Source organism: Monopterus albus, unplaced genomic scaffold (assembly GCF_001952655.1).
Source record: "Monopterus albus unplaced genomic scaffold, M_albus_1.0 scaffold190.1, whole genome shotgun sequence".
Lineage (NCBI taxonomy): Eukaryota > Metazoa > Chordata > Actinopteri > Synbranchiformes > Synbranchidae > Monopterus > Monopterus albus.
Genome location: NW_018128070.1, coordinates 393,043 through 412,193, shown reverse-complemented (window position 1 = coordinate 412,193; position 19,151 = coordinate 393,043). Strand labels below are relative to the sequence as shown.

Here is a 19,151-nt window from a genome sequence, read left to right as displayed (position 1 = left end):
CGGTGTAGCACCCGAAGAACAAAATCCATCTCCGCCACTGTCTGCCTGTTCACATCGGTCTGCTCCACCTGACCGTTACGGAATGCGGGCTTCTTACACCAGAACTGCAGCAGGAGAGGTTCACCACAGTAGATGTTGATGACAAAAACTCCACACTCTGCAGAGACCTCCAGGACCCTGATACGGAGGATGTGGTGAATGTCTAGCATTGCCATGGTGACGGTGTATCAAGCTTGTCAAGGACTGAGAAGGGGAGCAGCACGGTGAAATGACATGGCTGGGTCCTTCCTCAAATGTTGGATTTCTCCTTTCTCTTTTAAGGCTCTAGAAACTGTAGAAGAAAAACGCTCTGTTGGTGGAAAATAATGTGATTGTAGCTCTTTCGGCGCTTATCCAGAAGATTTTTTTCTTCACTCTGCATCAGAGAAAGTAGTTTGCCTGGTGTTTCTTTTCCCACCTGCGGTCTTCAGCGCCTGGTTTCTGTCCAGCTGTGAAGTTACAGTCCCTGGATGTTGGATTAGGGAACAGACACCTCCTCTGTTTTTATTGCATTCATTTTGCATGATGCTCTGTCAGAAGCTTTTTATCAAAAGTTATTTGGCTAAATGTCCGAGACACATTTGGATAGGTGCCTAGTGACCCATTTTAAGACGCACTATGATATTTATCTTGGTGTGTGAATATCCAGTATAACACGTTCTATTTTTTATGAGCTGTCTTGTTTCTGTTTACCAGCGACAGAGGCTGGCAGTTCCAAGAATACACAAGCGACTTTTATCATCTCCCCGCTGGCTTTTGTTTTTGTATGTATTTTGTGAAAATGCATAATCAAATACTTAGATTCACTGCACATTTACCGTACTGGTCTTCTTCTGCACGTCTGTCTTGTTGTATTTTTAAGGAATAGATGCCACTGAGCCAAACTGTTCTGTCCAAATACGGCCTGTTGCTTTGTGTAAAGTGATATTTGACATTCTGTTGTTGAGCTTTGACTGGTTTAGTGCACTTCACAAACAGCAGCATCCCTTTTGAAGAGTGCTGTTAAAATACAGCGCAGCACCGGGAGCTCATGCATATTTAATTACAAACCCACAGTTTCATACTTCTGTACAGTTCTGCACTGTTATTGTGCTTCAGAAGCCAACTGGTTTTGATCATTGTGTGCACTGAAAGCTACTGGCTGCAAGTACTATAAGAAGACAAATGTAATTAAGGTTTAAGTGTACAAAGTAGGTTACTTAGAAATGGTTCACTCACAAACACGGTCATCTTCAAATGTGCTTCTGAGTATTAAAACACACTAGCTAATACTCATAGCTCTACATAAGGCTTTCGGTTAAGTGGTTTATGACCTTGCCACTCTACACAATGCTACCAGCTGTTTGACCAAACTGTTTTGCATATGTATATTGGGAGCATTTAATTCCCGGGCCAGTAAACAGTCCATGAATGTGCTGACAAGATGAGAGCACACTTCTTAAGGTGATAACACACTAATGACATTTTGTGATCGCACACCCAGCCGACATTCATTTTATCACTTATTTGGCAAAGACAAGGTCACTGTGGAAGAAGTGGTGATGAAAAGTGTTACTGGTCAGAACTATTGACCATATTCATCTTTTCCTGCATCATATACTGGTCAATTAGTTTTTATGTTATGCTAAACATTTGGTCTAAACACTGCTATTTGTCAAATGTCAAAAAATGCTCCTCTTGTATACAGAACATTTTGAATAACATATTTACTTGAAAATCTTAGAATAAACTCATCACCAAATAGCTTTAAAGGAAAACTGTAGCCTTTGAAAGAAGAAATAATAACTTACTTTTTACAAATTAAAAGCTCAGTTCAGTACACTCAGTGTGTGCACGCTTGGGAGTGCTAGTGGGTGAATGGGTTAATAATGTGAAAGTGCTTTAGTCCATAGAAAAGCACTATACAAGTGTAAGTCCATTTACCTTCCCCTGGCTGAGTTATCTTTGGCAGTATTACCATCCTTCTCAGCCTCTCTTCTATTTTAAATCCCTGTTTTGTTTCTGTGCTGTTTTCATTGTCTTGGAGGTCTTCTGTGCCATTAACCTTCATCTTTGAAAGGTGTCAGAGCTGCCTCCTCCCTCCACTGAATGCTCTGATGCTGGATCATCCACGCTCCCACCCACTGTCTGTTTTTACTCCCCCTCCTGCCCCTCATCCTTCTCTCTGGTCTCCTGCTGTGCGACTCTGGGCTGACAGGCTCCTGTAGGGCAGTATGGAGATTGCGAGGCTGGCGCCCAGCAAGAGAGCGGCTCTAATTTGTTTCAAGGTGAAGCAGGTTCATTTGGAGTAGCAGTTTATCAGGCTGTACAGGCCCAGTATGGGGCCTTCAGCTCTGTCACTTCTGGGAGAAGCGAGTCAGGCAGCTGCGTGCTGTCTTTAAAGCCAGAACATCTGTGGAAAGAATTCACTGGAATGTCTTCCAGATTTACTGACTCAGCAGCCTTAATAACAACACTCCTCTCCCTGTGCGTAGCAGCAGTACTGAGAAATGTTATGCATTGTTTTAATTTCACTGATTGTAAAACTACTGTACGCTACAACCTTGAGGTTTTAAAAGTGTGTTTTATGCTTCGAGCTCCTTTGGGGCACTACAACTTAAGAACCATGTAAAAGTCATCGCTGTTCTTGTAATTACTGTAATGGTAGCGGAAAGGTCATGATAACTTATTAACATGTCACACTGCAGTCCTGGTTATATTTGACATCAATTATGAGCGTCTTGAAGCCTCTCAGCCAGAGAAAACAGCATTGTTTAAACAGCCTCGCTACACCCTACTCATACCCTCGAGGGACGTACTCTGGTTCCTGTTTGCATGCTGCTGCCAGATGTTAGGGTAACAACAACATGTGGTTCACATTCGGGAATGATCCTTCATTTTACTTCTTTATTTTTTATGTTTTTGTTGCACTTAGTTTTTTCTTATGATGCATTTGTTAAATTTTGGATTCTCTCCAAATCTGTAAAAATGTAGCAAAACTGTCTTGAAAATGAATGCGTTTGTGTGGAGTCATTTAAAAACCAAACATGTGGGTTTTTCTTTTCTGAAGATGGGAGTATACTGTAATGGCTGTGAAATTAAGAACAGATGAACTAGCTCCCCTGGAAAAAAGGTTTAAAATTCTTGAGATTTGGTAATTTAATAAATAGCAAATTAATCTTTGACAACATGATGACCGGAGACAATCTAGTCAGAACAAATGTTCCTTCATTTGTGCCTGGACAACCAAACTGTTGATGGTTTACATCTGGACTGACTCCCACTCTGCTCCTCGTGTGTTACAGTCCATTGTGCCATTTCAGACATCGTTTCCAAAGAGCCTCCCTGACAACTTATCCCAGAGGCAGCCATCTCTGAGTCATTTCTAATCATTGTTTAGCTGACCTCTGTCTATGGTTGCTCCCTTGTGTCCTGCTCTTTCTTCCCTTGAGAGCACACAGGTGGAACACACAATCCTGGCATCAATACACTGTTTGCGTTTAATATACAGTAGATAGGTTGTGTGTTGAATGTCGAGAGCTTTTTTTTTTTCTCCTCCTGAAAGATTTTCTCTCTGTATTGCAGAATACGAAGAGGGTAGTTTGTCATCGTGGGTGAACAAGGAGCGCTTCCCAGGATACCTGCAGATCGATGGCTTCACTCTGTATGAGCTCGGAGAAACAGGTGGCGTATGCATAAAGTTTATGTTCATAACATTTAGTATGCTCCTTACCCTTTTTTATATTATATTAGTATTCTGTCTATGTTTAGATAGATACAAATGAGATCCAAATAACATTTAAATAGTTATATAGCTTCTGCTTAATTTTAGAGCTACAAGAATTTCCTTCATGCTCAATTAAACTGCAGATTATTTTTTGATTAACTGCTTGGTCTAGAGGCTAGAAGTACTTTTTTAAATTTGCAACTGAAGATTCCTTTTCTTTCAATTAACTAACTGATCACTTGCCTTCAGCTTTGTTTTATTTTTCAGATATTTTAAATGGCATTGATTTGTTAGTTGCAAACATAAGCTGTGTGATTTATTTGTGTGTTGAGTATGGAACCAAAATCGATAGACAACATTTGTAAATTACAGAATATGTAGTAGCCTATGTATTTTGAGCTTCGCTCAGCTTGCCTTTAATTCTACTATGCACTAAAATCCTTTATGTTTATTTATTGCCCCACCCCCAAATTGTCCCATTCCAGTTTAGCAGTTGGTGCCTTTCTAATCAAAGATCTGACATTTATGAGTGGCCTTGTGCTGTTGTCAAAGGCCTTTGTAAAAGTATAAGCTTTACTTTTGGGCTATGAGGAAAAGAACAGCACTTTCTACTAGATAAAGCATTTTGCTCTACTCTGCTCACATTTTCTCTCCAAAAGGAAATTTAAGCCTGGGACTAAAGTACATACGTTCTCTCAAACTGCAGTAAATTGGTGCTCTGTGCTTTCTAATATTAGATACAGTATTTTACCTCCTTATGTGCAGTGATGGTGTTGCTTACATTTGGTTCTGTTCCATTTTGTATGTTTAGTTTTTTCATCCATTTCTGCCAGATTTGCTGCTTCATATTGGCAGTTCTACAAACGAAACAGTCAGTAAAACATCTTAATTGTGTGACTCAATAAAGACAACCTGTAGTCTGCTTCTTCACTTGGTTAAAATAACCCCGAGCTTGGATTGAAGTGAGTTTGTAAAACCAGTAAAAGTCTTGTCTCAAGGCATTTCAGCCAAAAGTTCAGTCAGAGTTCATTCTTTTGGGGGTGGATGAGCAACATGTCGATGCTCATCCCACACACCAAAAGTCATACTGACTCCATCGCTGGGACCTGTGTTTAAATACAAGTGTAACCAAAATCGATGAATTGTCTGAAGCAATAAATACGTTGTTTTTATGGGTCAAAGCCTAAGGCATAGACAGAACGACAAAGACATGGATTGGTAGCGAATTAAAAGTCAATTTGACAGATTCACAGTAGAAGTTTACTGTGATGTACTAGAACACTGGAGGCTGTTCTTTGGGGACAGAGAGTGGATTCTGATAGTCACAGTACACTCCAACTCTTTAAAAGTGTGAGACTGAGATTTAAGAAACTCCAACCAAAGAAAAAAAAATTTTGACTTCTGCCTTATCAAAAATCTTAAATAAGAATGAAAAATATCCGTATGATAGTACAGTATAAAAATAATAATAGTCCGCTGACACTGTTGAACCTGTTCTCAAAGTTTTGAACTACACCTAATTTTGAGACAGTACAACAATGCAAAACTATCCATTTGAGCCATTTGATAAGCTTTGGAGAGCCAGATGTTCCACACTCTTATAAATAATCCACACAGCACAAATAAATTATTAATTGGCCATGATTCAGGTAATTAATTAAAACCCAGAAACCCTTCATAATGGGTTTCTTAAGGCACGCTATTTTAAACCTGAGATTGTGGCGTTTCTTTGACTTAATTGAAATCAAGAGGATAAATTATACTAAATAGCCCACAGCAATACAGGAGGCTGGCTCTATTCTTTATCGCTATGATAAAATAATCTGACTTTCCTGATTATTCAGGACTGCAGTTGATTCAGCTACATCAACAGTAAAATCGGTATTCCTAGGTAGGCACTGCAAGACTGTACAGAATTATGTACCTTCACACAACCAACAGCATTTGGATGATGATAAAATGAGCAGAATATTGTACATACTGTATAGAGGCTATAAATGTTCCCATGTACAGAAGCATTAGACCCTAATACACATTTTAAAAGCCATGAATGCTTACCTGCATCTTCCTTTTCCATTCTCACTGCTAGAAACTGTATCAGTATAACATTATTCCATGCTAAGCTCCTCACTGCCTCTACAAAACCTTAACCTTGTCACACAACCACCGTTAGTGACCAGCAGGGGGCAGGCTGGCACTCTCCTCCAAACAACATGGGGTTTATAGCCTCAAACCATACAAGTCTGAATAACAGTCCTTTTAAGTTGTATAATGTTTTTTTTAAGTGGACCCATTTGTCATGTCATGGGTTTGGGTTTTGAGTGGCACTGAAATAGCTCTTCTACCAGAGAGTGACCACTTGTTCAACCAAGTAGAAAGCCAGAGCTAGCTTAACATTTGAGTGACGATGAATAAAGTGATCTCAGTGCCTCTTCCTTTCTTTACCCTGTTGAGAGCCGATGTGCGTCCTCCAGAGCCTCTTATCTTCCTGCCATTGTCTTCTTACCATCTTTTTGTGTGTGATTGTGATTTGTAATCCCTGTCTGCAACCTCAGGCAAATTGGTGGCAATTGCAGTCATCGACGAGAAGGACCCCACAGAGGAGAGTGGCAGGTACAAAGAGCACTGAAATTAAAACGCATGGCTCTATATAAATTACTCCCATACACTCACCACAATAGCTGTAGTTAAGCGCACAGCTTTGAAATAAAGATAAGGCTTGCTGTTATTGTTTGGATATCCCCACAAATTGCAGGCACCGGCTAAGAAAAGGTTGGGCTCTGACTCGTGGTGTTTTACTCTCTTCTCATTTGCTTTTAGATTAAAGACCTTGATTCAGAGGGTGGCAAAGGAATACAGAGAACATTTTAACAGGTAAGGCATGTGATGAGGTCAGAGATGAATCTCCAGCTTATCCATTTATTCTAGGATGGTGCACTCACTAGGGAACACTGTCTGTCTGTTCACAAGCATGTTTATGCCTTTGTCAGGGCACGGCTGTTTCCGTTGAGGTTCTGTAGAAAGGTAATTATGCAAAATGTCAGCTTCCAAATATAGGTGTTCTTTTCAGCTGTCAGTCAAAAACTCAGCTTGGCTTTTATTAATGCATAATCTTCCATTTTTTTCCAGCTCAAATTGTGCAATAACAACTGGAGATAAGATGTTTATGTTATGCTGCCTTGTCCAACCTCTTTTACTGGAGAGAAACCAATTTAACAAGGCAATGCATACGAAAAGGAACTGCATTTAAAATGTGCAATTTCACAACAGTATTATTGTTAATTTTGCTGCTATTGGACAGTTAAGGATGAAAGGTTAAACCCAGGTTAAAGCAGCTATGCTTAAGGAGCTGGTATGATGGAAAACAAAACAGAAAGAAAGATGAGATGTTCTGTGGTGATGGTGGAGCTCCTCCTCTGCTGTCATGCTGTATCTCTGCAATGTTTTTCAATTACTAAGTATTTTCAATCTCCTGCCTTGAGAGTGAGCAGTGCCTGTTGTGACATCGTAGGGAGCTCTGCTAAAGCTAAGCTAGCTGCCTCTGTGTTTGACACAAGGTGAAGAGCAAGTGTATCATTAGCCCGCTGATATTCACGCTCAAATTTGGGCCACAGTTAGTGCATCATTACAACACATCTTGTGTTTTCATTAATAGTGGATATTAAATGGTGTTTTTTCGTGTTCTGGTGTTAGTTCGTCTTCTGATTTTTTCTTTTTTAATTGAACATCATATTTACAAACATACAAGGCAAGTAAGTAAAACTGTCTACAGAATCCATTAAGAACCGAGCAACAAATCACATTCCTTAATAACTGAACAGAACAAAGTAATCGATTGAAGAGAGAGAGAAAGAACAAATAAATAAATAAATAACTAAATACATTCAAACATATAGCCAGGGGCTTATAATAAATCAAATTGTCCAATTGCAGACAAAAGACCTCGGGCTCCTTTAACACTCATGCAGCCCAGGGATTTTTACATACAGACATTTCATGTCTAAACGCATGGTTGCCTTTTACTCCATTTACATTTACGAATATAATATTTTGCCAAAATGATAGTTATTCACCAAGAATTACAAATCTTTTTCTTTCAGAGATATACCAAATTTGATGCTTTCTAAAGTGAAGAGTGCTAAGAAATCAATTTTGGACCTGAGCCAGTCATTTAAACATGCCCAAAAGTTAAATTTACGATTACAACAGAAAAACAAGTGATCTGTGTCTCTGTCTCAGAGTTGCAAAAAGTACAACAGTTCTCATCCATATTAAATTTCAATCATAAGAATTCTTTAGAGGGGTAGAATTCATTCAGCATCTTGAAATGCATCTCTTTGGCTTTAGGAATTATGGGGAATGAGATGTATCTCTTTCTTATTTCACAAGCCATATGGCCTGAAAGACCATCAAATACATAGTTTCTTCTTGCAGGTGGAGGATAACATATATTAAGAAGCTGAGCTCTGATAAAGGACTTAGAACATTGCTCATCAACCACATTTATGTTGCTGATTTTTAAAAGACATAGTACCAGATTGACAGAAGTGCAGAATATCCTGTGACACCATCTGTTTAACCTGGAAAGGAACAGCATGAATAATCCTCTCATATGTATTTCTTGATGAAGACAAGTTAAATTTCATAGATACTTCAGAGTAGGTAGTTCGTCTTCTGATTGGCTTGTGGTGAAGATGAGCCATCACCTTCAGCTAATCAGAGTAAGTGCTCATGAATAATGTACATTTTGTCTTAAGAATTTCCAAACCAGCCTGTTAAAAGGACTGGGCTGTTTTGTACAGATGAATTTATAGAAATCTACAACCTTGGCTGAAAGAAATTTCACAGATGTACAGTTATAATACCAGCTCTTTAATACAGAAGATATCACATTTGGATCATTACGCTGTGCCTAAGCTCCATACCGTGCCCCATAACTCTCAAACCTCCATGATCAAAGTGTTTCTCCCTCTCCAGGCATTCCCATTAGGACTCATTGAATTACAGAGATCCCTATCATCAATTAGATTACTATCTGCTACACTACCCAGTGCTGCTCTTTGAAGACTTTTGATTTTGACATCCTGAATGAAATCAGAGCTGCCTGCAGTGTTCTAGTGCACCTAAATGGTACTTGTAATTAGAAGTCATAGGCTTGAGTGTCGCCCATGGTGGTAGGTGGAGGCAGCGCTGAGAGACAACAGATCATGGGTGATGACTGACATTTGAATGAGCTAAAGCTGTAATAAATGGCGTGGTATTCAGCTCACCCACCATTTGCAGCATTTTGACAGAACAATGAATGCAAATCTCAGATCTTAGAGGGAGCTTGTCTGTGTGTAGGCAGAGAAAAGGCATGTGGCGTGCTCAGATTGTACTTGTGGGAAAGTCTGATTTTTGTCAGTGGGTGTGTCTTGGGTTTAAATTCTGAATTATTGTTTTGGCTTTTATGCAACAGTTGATGCATAGATCATTGGTGCAAAAAGAGTGGACTAGACAACAAGAAGCTACTCCATACTGGGCACTGGATTCAAATCAAGACTCTGGGAAACATTCTTAACATTTCAGGACACTTTAAAACTGGCCTAATTAATGTTTTTTTGTATTATCGAGGATCAGTTGAATTTGGCTAGGTGCACATTACACAGCCTAATGCAGTTCTGACATTTTTAGCCCAATCATCTGTTTATGTTGTTGCTCATTGATGTTTGTAAGTGTACAATTCAGTGTGTGAACACCATTACAGTCCCAAACTGCCACACATGCACAGATTTAGCTGAAATGTGAGCCATGCGTGTTCAAGAGTACCAACAGTGCTGCAATGATCAAATAGCGCAGTTCCCTTAAAAACTGCCTGGTACTGATACTGTATGTTCTTTCTGGCTTGGCTTGATCAGAAACTTCTCTGACAAATGTGTAAGGTCATTGTCTCTCCATTGACCCCCGTCCCTGTTGGAGCTCTTTTCCATGTTTATTTTTATTGACCTGTGAGGAACCAACACTGAATTGTGGTGACAGGTGACATCCACATGCACAGAGGAGTGAGACGCTGAAAAAACTGACAGCACTCACATAGTCAGCGACTGGATAAATGGACATATAACTTACTCAGTTCAAGAGGGAACATTTGAGTAAACTGTCAGTAACTCCTCTTCTTATTGCAAAATGTGGCAGCATTTGCCAGGAAAATGTGTTGCACATTCTTGCCTTCAGTTTGCTCCATGCCTCCTCTCACACAAGCGTTACTCAATAAGTTACTCAACCCTTTTGGCCAGTTTGCTCATCAGTCAGGCCAAGAAGTGTCACTGGGGTTGGAAAGAAGGACATTCTTGGGAAACATATAGGCAAATATTTATGTTTTTGACCAGACAGGGTATTAATAATAAAGTCAAAAACAGCAAGAGGAATTTAATTTCCACATCTCAGATTGTGTGCCAGGAACTCGTGTCCCTGTACGCCCACATCAGTGTCGGACATGTAGATCGTTTCCCAACTCCATAATTCCAAGTGCTGTAGCTTTGAGAGCAAAAGTTACAGCCTGACTTTTTGATGAGCTCTATTCCCAGTCTGGCCCACTATTGTCAGCAACATTATCACTAAAAGACTTATTTTATATTATGTCCAAGTTTGGTCTCTTCATAATCATGTCATTGATAAAAGAACAGGCACTATTGTAGTGCCCACGGGACATACGTGCTTGATGTAGCTCTGATTCAATATGAGTAAAATAAATATGAAGAGGTCCCCATAATCAGTCATTCAGTGGAAGTCACTGGCTTTCACTTGACTTGTGCAATCCCCTTCCCTAGCCTACCCACAATACACTCTGCTCAGATATAGTGCAGCACAATGAGATACAAATTGAATTCCTCATCCTGCCTTATCGTTCAGATAAATCAGTTTTTTCTGTGCTTGAAAAGATGATGAGAAACAGGAGATGTCACAAGACAAAGCTTTGGGTTTAGTCTTCCCCTGCAAATCATATTTGCATGTTATTGTGCAGGAAAGTTTGTGTTGCAGTTTTGTTCTAGTGTTGTGCAGTGAGACAGAGAAAGCCTGCTGTGTGTTGTTTTTGATGCATTGTTTTGCTTTCTCATGCCACTGATTTCTCTTGCACCTCCAGAGACTTCCAGTTTGGCCACATGGAAGGGAATGACTACATTAACAGCCTCATTATGGGGTGAGTGTCTCCTACTGTATCCAGCCTCCTTCTTTCTTCTCATGTCATCCTCCTCTTTCTCTCCCTCATGCCGTCTTCTCTCAGCTACTTATCCAGGTCTGGGCTGACTTATAATGCCAGCTTCTGCCATTAACGGTGTTCTCTTGTGGAGAAGGCAGTTATCCAGACTGACTGTCTTTTCCTTTTTAGCTGCCTTGACAATTTTAACCATGCGCCATCATGCATATGAAAAAACACAAGGGTGTACAAGCTGTTGTAAATGTGCTTGGGTGAGGGCACAGTAGTGAAGGGCGCATGAGGAATTTACAGATAAGGCTGTACGAGGATTAAAGCTGTAGTGGCCGTGTGTTTTAATAGCTTGTCATAGAGCAGCACTAATAATGCAGGAAGCCGAGCAGCAGCAGCCCTGCACCCTTGCTGAGTTTGACTGTCGGAGTGTCAAGCTCAGAGAGGCCTTGTAAAAGATATCACCATACTTTTAATTAGAAGCACTCTGGTGTTTCAGACCAGCAGGAGTGTTTCATGTCTATGCACGTCCATTATCTAATCATGCATGTCTTTGTATAATGTTGTGTGCATGTTTCTGTGAGAATCTGCAGGTGTAATAGTTGCTGTTTAAACGGACCATGTTATTGTCTGTATGAGGGAGATTGTAGCAAACACAGTCTCCTAAATCCTGTGTAATTAAAAGTGAGTCAGTAGTAACTTGGATTGGATATTTGATGACAACATTCAACCAGGAGACTCCTGGTGCTCAGCTAAAATTGGATGGGCATTGTTTATATTTCAGGATAACAGGTGATTAGCCTTCCTAATTTTGTGTGAGTACATACAATATGTAGTTTGCTGGTTTTTGACAGGACAGAGTTTGGCTGCTGTAGCACAGGATTAATTGCCCTCCTTTGAGGAATGAAATCCAGGCCTGTCAGTGTCCACTAATCCTCTCCCTTAGGAGGACCAAGGAAATAAATCTGATGGCTTTTTATCCCTCTTTCTGTCATCACAATGATTACTGTGTTCTGGCAGCGGTCTGTCTGCCATAAGGCTGCCCCTGCTTTCACCAGAGCCACGCAGACACACTCATGAATACACACATACACAACATGAGCACCGCTCTGAGTCTGAGGCAGTCTCTGGGTCTGTTTAAATGTAGGATTATCTCTAACTCCTTGTACGCACTGCATTGTGGACTGTGGAAAAACCTAAGAGATGTGAGGTGACTGAAGAGCCTGTGTGTATGAAGGGAAGGCTTGGAATCGCAGCAGGTGAATAACTATAAACCAGTGGCCATAAATGAATAAGTGTATTGTTATTATTTCCACAGCTGATGAATAATAATGACAAGTTTCAGCTCAATGTTCTTTCCATTATTTCCAGAATTTTTGTTTTTCATTCTAAATATTTTTATCAAAACATACCGGGGTTATTCAAAACGAGCAGATCAATTCAAACCGACACAGTATGATAATCATTATCACAGTTTTTAATTAAATCCTCCTGTCATAATTAAATCTCAGAAAATGCTGTTGAAAACAGAAAGTGAAAAGGAAAAACTGGGGAGAAAAGAATAGATGAACTGCTGTTAATGTGCCATTACCAGACTACAGTAAGTAAAAACAACATCAAGGTCCACCATGGCTAAACTACAGATTTTCTGCAAGGTAACCGTTATCTGGATTTTTAGATTTTGCTTTATTCAGGTCTTTTTTTATGAATCTTTGGTATCAGTCTTTTTGCCCTACTGTTGTCAAGAAGGCAAATAAGCCCGTTTTCTACCATTTAAACTACTGCTTAAAAAGGCGGACTACAGTGTTTTTATATATATTTTAAAGTTTTTAATCAAAATAGCATATTTAAAGGATTGTTCATCTAGTTTACCACTCTTATGCCTGTATGTTAAGCTAAAGCCAGGATGCAGTTAGCTTACTGTAGCTTTGCAAAACACTAACAGAGTATTATTTCCACATGTAAGTACCACAGATTTGCCTTTTACCATTTTGACTGAATAAATAAAAGTAAGATACAGTAAGTTATTAGGGAGTGTTTTTAACTTGAAAAAGAACCAGGTTTGTTAAAGCCACACACTTAGCTTACACCACCTTAGCATAACACGTTTGCCAAGACATTATTTCATCACGCAAAAAGAATATAGTTGGCTAAAATGTCAAAATAACGCTGATAAATATTAGTCCTAATGATGGCCGCCATTTTTGGCAGCAAACAGGAAATTAAAAGTGTGCCCTAATGCTGCCAGTTGTGATTATATAGTGTACAGTATATGACCCTTCATTATGGGCGACAAGGCCCTGGTAATCTCCACTCACAGAGGTGAATGGGCTAATTCATATTTATTTTAAATGGGTACCATCTGTTGGAGTAGACTGGATGTTAGATGGAAATGCACCTTCTGTGTGTGTGTGTGTGTGTGTGTGTGTGTGTGTACTATACAGTAGGTGATTGCAGATCTCAGCTGGGCAGAGCAGTGAGACGTTGATGAATCTACCTCACGGGCGTGTGTTTGCACTCCTAATCTCAGCTGGGTGGCGGATTGGGACAGTGATGGATATGTGCGCGTGTGTGTGCAATTTGTTGTGGGGTTGAGCAACACCGCAGGGATGTGAGTTGTCGGTGCTATGATGGACTGTTCATGTGCCCGCCTGTGTATTTGTGTGTATCTAAGCACTGGGATACCTCATCTAAGCCCAGCTTTAGTGTTGTGCAAGATGTTTGAAAGAGGGATTACTTGTTTATATGACCTTGTTGGTTATCTCACTGACTTTTGAAATTCTTCAGCTGATTTGTCAAAATAAGTGGGCTTGAGAGTGTAAAGTGTGTCTCTGTTTCTGTAATTTCTGCTGAAAAGATTGAGATCACTGGACCCCACTGGGTTTCTTTGTACGTTTCTCAGCATGGGTGCAGAGCTGCTTTCCTCTGGACGCCCTGTGATTCACTTGTCAGATGTAATTTGTAAAGATCTCTTTAACACAGACCCATAAAGCCCCTGAGTTGCACACTGTTTGCATTAAATGAAGAAAGGCATCGTCCTTGGGAAAAGAAATCTCTTTGAACAAATACCCATGGGAAAAGAGTTTATCTCACTATTGTATTTTCTGTGATACAGTTTATTCTTTAAGAGAGCACAATTGGTTCCCATCTAATGATACACTTTGATAATGGCAGTCCAAGATGCTTAGGTTAAAAAAGATTAAAAGCTGCATTCCCTGTTTTTTCCTCCTCAGTGAGGTGACAGTGCCCTCTGTTATCATCTTTAACACATCCAACGAGCAGTACTTCCTGCCCAGTGAGCCAATCGAGACCATGGAGCAGCTGGTCCAGTTCATCAACAGTGTTCTGAACGGTTCTGCACAGGTCTAGATCTCCTCCTCCTCACTCTCTCTTTCCTCTCCTGCTTTCTGCTTATGCATTCAGCTCATGTAGCCCCCCCAACTTGAGATTGTACCATTGTAATCACACCAGTAGTCTTTATTAATCAAGCATGTTGCTTTGTTTGCCATGTTTTAAGTCCTCTATGGAGAATATTCTCACCAGATGAGGTATTTTTGCAATCTCCTTTTGCATGTTTACATTTCAGATTGCTGTCCCCTCTGAACAGATCATCTATAATAATTCTGTCTTCTAAGTAAAACACTGAGATTGCTACATGACTCAGCATTGTAGTGCGTATACTAATCTGGAAAAGAAACGTCAACAGATGTATGAAACCATAGGCCAAACAGCCAGAGATCCTGTCGTTATTTATTTATTTATTTTCCCCCCAAGAATGGTCTGGGCTATTTTTCGCTTGGCAAAACAAACCACCTACTTCCAAATAAACAGCAACAGAAACCTCCATGTTTCTGCAGTCCAGCCAAAGCCTGGACAGTTTCAGCGTCTTCGTGTCATGCTGGTAAAGTCTGCCATAAGGTGTGTCAAGACTGGTTCGTGCTACATGTAGAAATGTAAAATGATGTCTCTTACAGGCATTAAATTGAATTCAGAAATTGCAAACAAAAAACACTGTTGATAACAGTTATATTTCAAATGTGTTCTTTTCATGTGTTTTCCTTTTCTGGGAGGAATGTTGAGGGCTGACCTTTTTCCATGCATGACTAAATTAGTTTAATTTGTGAGTGTTTCTAACAGGCAGCATGAAATGCACAAACACAGTAGGTACACAGCCAGTGTGTTTAGCCAGACATGAAGCATGAACCAGCCAGGATGGCAGTTGGCAGGCTTTGGCATCCCTCTAGCAAGGTTTTAGGAAAATGTTTTATTATTTTAATATATCTTCACTCGTTGTTTGTGGTACACAGGCCTCAGTTTTTAAGCAATTAAGAAAGAACTTTAACAGAATTCTAAAAACTCTAATTATGCAGTCCTTGCACAGCATAAGTTAAGTATGTGCAACAGATGGCTCCACAAAAATCCTCTCATGCGTACCTTTAGCTCTTTCACACAAGTCCTGCTTAGTTGGAGCCCGCTAATTGGTCATCTTGATGAATTAGCATCAGGACATACCATTCACTGGCTGCCCATGTGCTTTTGCCAGTAAATGAGCTAAGACGGAGCAGAACTGCTGGACAGTGAACAAACTAGAGTCCAGCACTTCAGATGATTGTGTGCATGTAAGTGATTAATTAAGCAATATTTTAAAAGTCTGTAAGGAACTGACCATAACACATTTGGCTTCTGCTTCTTGAACAGTTTATGAGTAGTAGTCTGTTGAAATATTGGCAACTGCTTGGTTAGTTTGGAGTTGTCAGCCATTTTTGGCATCATATTGTAGATGCCAAGAAGAATGAATTACACCTGCCTGCCGTACAATATGTGCTTCGGTGTGAAATGTAAATTATAGTCTCCCTGCAGGCATATGGAGGTGATGGTATCATCCAGAGGCTCAAACGTGTGGCCTTCGATGCAAGATCCACAGTTATGGTAAGTTGGTGAGAGTTCATTGTGGACTGTCATAAGAGAATTTTTCAAGCAGTGTCATCATATTTTACTTTCAAATTACAGCTAGTTGAAGTCATTGACTATATATATAATATGATGGACATGGTGCCATCACTCGGGCGGCTGCCATCTTGCATTTTGCAACCAGATTCTTCGCAGTAGTGACCAGAAGTGGAATGACAGTATCGGACCGCCAGTCGATGCTGTCAACTTAAATACACCTCTTTTTATATCATCAAATAACTTATTAAAACATACCAGAAAAATGACCACTTGTAAACACATCAGTGTGATATCTACCAAAAACCATAGAAGTGACCTCAGGGAAAAATGTATTTGATTTGTACTTTGAGTTTTTTTGTTTACTTTGAGCTCATGTCCCATCCACTAACATGGAGGAGGTGGGGTTTAAGACCTATACTGCAACCAGCCACCAGGTGGCAATAAACTTTTGGTGGCGTCATTTCTGGAAGTTGTCAGCGTGTCCATTGTTTATATAGTCAGTGGTTGAAGTTCAGAATGGTAATGTATATGTTTGCAACAAGTATAGTGTCACATTAAAAATCATGTAGTTTTGAAAGTTATGTTACATGCTGACATTAGCGCTAGCAGAGTAGCATAGTTTAAACAGTTTAATTTCAATAATAACCGTATTGTCTGTCTTCATAAAGATGGCATGATGCCAAACTAATAGAGAGATAAATGTATAGTTCAGGAGCCATGAGAGAAAATCATGATCTCAGTTCTGAGTAAAAAAGAAATCATGATACTTTATCCAGAATTGTACTACTCTAGCAAACATGTTGGTGTAGAGTTACCTATTTAAACATTCAGTCAAAACAAAGCTGCCTGAGCATTTAGTGGAAACATTCAGGCTGATATGTAGCTCTGTTTTGGTCTCCTCCAGCTCCTGACAGAAACACCTGGTTTTTTAGCTGCTAAATGCAGCATCGTGTTCACCAGCTTATTGAACCTAATAATGTTTATGTTGCTGTGCCTCACACCATGCCTCTCCCTCATTGTTCGCCAGTCTCAGGTAAATACTGTATATGTATGCACCCTGCTCCAAGTTCTGTGACAGGGTAGAACAAATGCCTGAGTGCCCTGTACTTTCCTGCTGGGAGAAAAACAACATTCAGAGGAAAAGAGCAGGCATACAACTGATTATCTGCCATGCAGGCAGTAAACACATTATAGCAAAAGAGAAACAGGCAACAGAGCAGGAGGAGGTGGAGTGATGAGAAAGGAGAAAGGGTTAGGAGTCAGGACTTGCTTCTTCCTCAACTACTCTAAGTAGCTGTATTTTTTGGGAGAACTGCTGTTTAACAAGGGTGAGATAGGAATGTAAATACAGCTGAGCTGTAATTTGGCACAGTTGTACTGTAACTGTGGGTAAAGCTCAACACCACCCTTAATAATGTAGAGAACCTCTAAAGGAAAATTACAGATTTTGCTAGGCCAAAGGTTGAAATAGAATACTATGGCTTCTAAGACATAACCTTGGGGTTCACACAAAAGTTTTTAGAAATATTTTTATTGAAGTTTTAATTCTTTTGCTGTCAGATCAGGTTTGACAGTTGTTTTTTTAGATAGACTCAGTAGAAGAATAACAATATGCCTGACTAAATGGCTTGTAATACATCTTCACTTTTTGCTCTGCCTGAAGAATGTTGTCTTTATTGTGACACTTTTTTGTTTTTGTTTTTTTGTTCAAGACCACCTTTAGGCCTCTTCTCTGCTCTTCACATGAGCATTATTAACATCTGTAAGAAAAGGGGAACGGGTTTAATACAAGAAATAATAATAAATAGCTCAAAGAAATATTATACTGTACTTCTTTGGGCTACTGTTCATGAGCTTCCCTAGTAGAAACTGTTCAAAGTAAGAATCCATGTGTGACAGGCAGGTTTTACACCTGCAAGAAAAAATGCAGCGCACCTGTATGCTTCCCTAAATGTAATGAGTTACAAGCTAGTCTTGCTCCCAGTAACATAATGATACAAAGAAGATAGGCTGCACTTATCACCTTGCCCCCAGAGACCCTGTCCAAATGCACATCTGACAGGAGCACAAGGGCCCAGTGACTCATAATCAGCTGTGTTAGCATCGCATACCCATCTCTGCCTCGTCTAGCTTCACACCAGCAATTACCATCCTTCTTCCAGTGCCAGTGACTGGTGGGAATGTGAATATTTCAGTGACTGTCAGAAGGTGTCTCTAATGTAACCTGCTCTATTAAAGGTATATTCAGCGATTCTAGAAAAGAATGTTTACGTTCTGATCACCATGTACACAAATCCAGGGGCCATTTCAGTTAGGCTCACCTAACCACGTCACTCTCAATTCGTGAACACGCACTACCACGGCAGTGATACTAACGACTGGAAGAAGAGCCCACGTCTCCGTCCGACCTTACGCTTCTGTCTTTCTCTGCCTGGGTTGTTTAGTTGTATAGTTGTAAGTGGAAGCAATTGAGCTGGTTCTATTTCAGCCATCTCACCCCTTCAGCTGCAGCAATATTGTGAATCTTCTGAACCAAACCCCCGCCCACCTCCGTTCCTTTTTTCACCTGTTAGAGCGAGCACAGCACACACTCACCTGGTGGTTCACAAACTGAAAGGCCAGGCAGAGAAATGGGAGGAAAATTTAGCTGAATATGACAAAATGTTTAATAACTTGGAATCGCTGACTATACCTTTAAGACCAAATGAGTCATTTGTCACAAAGCTCACTTGAATGTTCAAACTTTTTTCCAGTGACTCGGGTGTTGACTTGCATGCAGGAGATGAGGGATTGTGGAGTGGTATGGCCATAAACGTTGAATTATATGCAGGTTCAGGACATGGATGTGAATGAGAGGTGCCTTATTTGGTACCAGAGAGCAGGTCAACTGCAGAGGAACTTGTTGGTTTTGTGCATTTCATTTTTTCATCTAAATGATCTTTAGGGGTTAGTGCAGACGCTGAGGAACTTCAGAGGGCTGAATTTACAGTCTACATGTAATAAAAAGAACAAAATGACATCTAGTCAAAGAAAAATGTAGTAATTAAAGAAACATTACAGTATATGAACCGCCACCTTATTGTGGTGGAGGGGTTTGAGTACCCGAGTGATCCTAGGAGCTATGTTGTCGGGGGCTATATGTCCCTGGTAGGGTACCCCAAGGCAAACAGGTCCTGGGTGACAGGTCAGACTAAGAGCAGTTCAAAAGCCCTTTATGAATAGATTAAAATCAAGTATCGTGACGTCGCCCGGCATGGCGCAGCCAGGGCC

The 19,151-nt window shown here is 40.1% G+C and overlaps 1 protein-coding gene across 1 annotated transcript in view; it reads left to right on the top strand.

Moving 5' to 3' along the window:
* tmx3b (thioredoxin related transmembrane protein 3b) overlaps positions 1–19,151 on the top strand; it is a 34,483-nt gene that overhangs the window by 8,519 nt on the left and 6,813 nt on the right. Inside the window, exons 10-15 of the mRNA XM_020617508.1 lie at positions 3,604–3,702; positions 6,301–6,358; positions 6,566–6,619; positions 10,869–10,925; positions 14,165–14,294; positions 15,792–15,860. Of these exons, the coding sequence (XP_020473164.1) occupies positions 3,604–3,702; positions 6,301–6,358; positions 6,566–6,619; positions 10,869–10,925; positions 14,165–14,294; positions 15,792–15,860 (467 nt within the window). The remainder of the gene's footprint in view (positions 1–3,603; positions 3,703–6,300; positions 6,359–6,565; positions 6,620–10,868; positions 10,926–14,164; positions 14,295–15,791; positions 15,861–19,151) is intronic.